General features: G+C 40.0%; 1 protein-coding gene across 1 annotated transcript; it reads left to right on the top strand.

The window, feature by feature from the left end:
* Positions 1 to 2,667: 2,667 nt before the first annotated feature.
* LOC311606144 (vomeronasal type-1 receptor 4-like) lies at positions 2,668 to 3,662 on the top strand (the record flags this gene model as incomplete). Its single annotated transcript, XM_084797213.1, has 1 exon — positions 2,668 to 3,662. The coding sequence occupies one exon, from the start codon at positions 2,668 to 2,670 to the stop codon at positions 3,562 to 3,564; it is 897 nt and encodes a 298-aa protein (XP_084653339.1). The 3' UTR covers positions 3,565 to 3,662.
* Positions 3,663 to 4,174: the final 512 nt, after the last annotated feature.

Genomic DNA, 4,174 nt, shown 5'->3' with positions numbered 1-4,174 from the left:
TTGTTTATGAATCCATTCAGTTAGTCTGTGTTTTTTTATTGGAGAATTGAAACCATTGATTTTGAGAGATATTAATGACCAGGGACTGTTAAGTCCCTTGATTTTGCTATTGGTTACAGTAGAGTGTTTATGTGGTTATGTTTTTGTGATAGTGTAGTTATCTATTTCCCATGTAATTTTGGTTGTAGTTTGTCACTTTGGCTTGGTGTTTTCTTTCTAGTAACTTCTGTAAGGCCAGATTTGTGGTTAGGTATACTTTGAATTTGTTTTTATCATGGAATATCTTGTTCTCTATATCAATGGTTATTGAAAGTTTCACTGGATAGAGTAGTCTTGCCTGTCATATGTGGTCTCTTAGGGCTTGCAGGATCTCTGTCAGGGCCCTTCTGGGTTTTATGATCTCTATTGAGAAGTTGGGTGTAATTCTGATAGGCTTGCATTATATGTTACTTGGCCTTTTTCCCTTGCCACATCTAATATTTTTCTTTATTCTGTACATTTTGTGTTTTCATTATTATGATGTAGGAGAATTTTTTCTGGTCTATTTGGTGTCCTGTGGGCTTCTTGTGTGTTTATATGCATCTCCTTCCTTAAATTGGTGAAATTTTCTTCTATGATTTTGTTGAAGATATTTTCTGGGCCTAGGAGCCAGGTCTTCTCTTTCCTCAATTCCTATTATCCTCAGAATTATACTTTTCATGGTGTTTTTTTTTTTTTTTGCACGTTTTGTGTCAGGAATTTTTCAAGTCTAGTATTTTCTTTGGTGGCTGTTTCAAGTTCTACCATAGTATCTTCTACTGCCGAGATTCATTCCTCCATCTCTGGAATTCTGTTAGATAAGCTGAGGTCTGCCCTATTGCCTTGCTTCTCTGAGTTCTCTTGCTCCCGGCTTTCTTCTGTCTGTGCTTTTATCATGGTTTCCATTTTCATCTTCAGATATTGAACTGCTTTATTGATTTTCTTCATCTGATTGTTTGTATTTTCCCGAATTTCTTCCAGTGCCTCTCTATAAGCCTTTAATGTTTTCAATCTCTTTGGCTGCATCTTCCTGCATTTGTTTATGTATTTTGTTTGTTTCCTCCATTATCATCTTCATTACTAGGGATTTGAGGTGATTTTCTTGTGTTTCAATTGTGTTTGAATTCTCAGGGTTAATTTCTTTGGGATACTTGGAATCTGGAGATGCCATATTGTTTTGGTTTTTGTTGTTTAGGTCTTTATGCTGCCCTGTAGTCATCATACTGTCTCTGAAGTTGAAACCCTGACCCATGCTCTGTTTCCCCCTTGGCCAGTGGGCCCACAGATTGGTCAGTGAGGGAGACAGAGGTCTCAGGTGAGGGAAGGTTGCTTAGCACTGGACTTTGATTTTGTGCCCATCTTGTCATCCACCCCTGGGGCTTTCTCAAGACTTGCAGATTGGTCTGAGGACAGAAACACCTGTTTTCCTGCATTTTCCCTGAGGCCAGCAGCTTCAGGCTGCTGGTCCCGGTAGCTAGGTTCCTGCCTGGCCCCATGCAGAGCATGCGCAGCTGTGCCTGGATAAAATGTCCACAATTACCTGGGCCCCTGTGTGGCACCTGGAGATTTCTGTTGACTGGTGCGGGGTGGATGAGGAGTGAATGTGAGGATTGATCCACCCATTTCCCTGGGATTTCCCCAGGCCAGGAGCTCTGCTGCTTAACTACCCACAGTTCAGTCCCATATACTGAGTTCATTCTATAGAGCACGGCTACAGTTTGCAGTTTGCAGGAAGGTTATGGTACCGACCCTGGGGACTGGGTCCCATCCTCCATGGGCAATTGGATGACCAGATGCCAGACCTGCCTGTGGTCTGCACTGTGAGGACCCCTCTCTCCTCATGTTCTCCAGGTCAATCTGTGGCTCCCAGTAGGATCCTTAGTCTCCTTTCTGTAGATCAAATACAGTGCATTATCAGTGCCGCCATCTTGGAAAATCCAATTTTAAAATCTTAATGTATGTGGCTCATTATACAATCATAGAATCCGACTTGATTTTCAGTATGAATCTATGGGAATACTGGAGTCTAAGTATCTAATATACAACAAGAGAAGTAACTTAGGAAATGTTACACTCATCAATTTGAAAGACATAATAGAATATTGTGAAAATAAGAGGTGCTATAGAAATCAAAATGTGGTTAAACTTGAGAGGAGTTCTATGTTAAAACAACAGAATTTCACAGATGTTTGTATATTCCACATGTTGGAGCCAGACAGGTGAGTGTGAATGCAAGATTTGCAGAACTGGATTACAGGAATGTGATAGATTGAAACATAAAATGCTTGGTGAAATACTGTTTGGGGCCATTGGTGTTACCTGAGCCATGATGAGACAGACCAAAGGTGAGAGATATCTGTATTTACACAAGTAGCTTTAGTTTAATAGTACGAATTAAATGTATAGCTTGGAAATTTAGATTTTTAAAAATAAGTCTTCCTGATAGCATCTGAGTCTATATAGCATTACTCACAGAGAATGCCACAGAAGAAACTTCTATGGCAATAAATCTGAATAACATATCATTACCTTATGCTGCAGACAAGGAAGGAGATTTGAAAGATATTTTGCTGATAACTAACATGATTTACTGATTATTTCCTCAAAAAGGTGCTTGCTCGATCAAGTACTCCTGCCTCAGATATAAGGATGGTTTTGGACCCTGTCAAGGGCACAGTCTTCCTCTGTCTCACTGGCCTTGGCATTGTGGGGAACATCTTAGTTTTCATGAGTTACATGCACATGTTTGTGAGCACTGAGAAGAAGCCAATCCACCTCATCCTTGCTCACTTGGCACTTACAAACATCATAATGCTGCTTTCAAAGGGGATGCTAAAGACAATAGAAGCCTTTAATTTTGGAAACTTCTTAGATGACACCAGTTGCAAAGTTGTTGTTTACCTGGCAAGAGTGTCCCGGGGCCTTTCAATCTGCACCAGTAGTCTCCTCACCGTGGTCCAGGCCATCACCATCAGTCCCAGACACTCCATGTGGCAGAGGCTCAACCTGAAGACTCCACAGCACATTCTGTCCTCACTGCTCTTCTTGTGGGTACTCAATTCTTTGATCAGCGTGAACTTAACGTATTACATTAAAAACATCAACAGTGTGAACATAACACAGGTTAAGAAAAGTGGCAACTATTGCTATTTTCTTCCTGAAAGCTGGATAATGAGTTGGATTTTTCTCATCTTAATGGTCCTGAGAGATGCATTGTTCCAGGGTGCCATGGGAGGGGCCAGTGGCTACATGGTATTTCTTCTCCACAAGCACCACCAGCATGTCCTCTACCTTCAGAACTCCAAGCTTCTCTACAGAACTCCCCCTGAGCTGAGAGCTGCTCAAAGTGTCCTCCTTCTTATGGTGTGTTTTCTTTTCTTTTATTGGGCAGATTGTTTTATTTGTTTATACTTTACTTTTTTCATAGATGATTCTTCCACAGTATTATATATTCCAGAGTTCCTAACCATTGGTTATGCAGTTCTCAGTCCCTTTATGCTGATTCACAGAGATGGACACCTGACTAGATGCTGCTATACTCAGTGAGACAGATCAGGCATTGATACATGTCATTGATTCTTTCAGCATGCAAACTAGAAAACTTGATATTTTTGTTTTGTTGAACATAAGACATATACTAACAGTAATTTAAGCACATAAAGGGGGATCTCACTCACAAAATGGTGACAGTGCTTAGCTAATAATAAGGCTGAAGAAAGCTGAACGCCTCAAATGTCTCTTTCCATCTTGCCATCCTTCATGAAATAGCTGACATTCTCTTGTGTCTTTAAAGGATCATTCATGGTAGAATCATGGCAGAACATCATGATACATGCTGTGTGTAATTATCACAGTGAATCTCATAGAACTATACAATTATCATGTTAACAATTATGATGAAAATAAATGTATTACATTTAATTTTGAGAAACAAGCACCTTACACATTCTGCAAACTTACTGTCACAGTCAGACTTTGACTTAGCAATTTCAGTTCTAGATTTCATCTTGCAGATATAATTGTGTACATTATTTTTCAGTCTTAGTGTGAGGGTTTGAGATAGAGTCTTTGTAGTTCTGGCTAACTTGGCATTTACTATTTGAACAGGGTGACCTTAATCACAGGGTTCCTCCTGCTTTTCCCTTTCAAACTGTGT

The sequence above is a fragment of the Acomys minous genome, assembly GCF_964271855.1.
Source record: "Acomys minous genome assembly, chromosome: 9".
Lineage (NCBI taxonomy): Eukaryota > Metazoa > Chordata > Mammalia > Rodentia > Muridae > Acomys > Acomys minous.
This window is presented reverse-complemented; position numbering and strand designations above follow the sequence as displayed.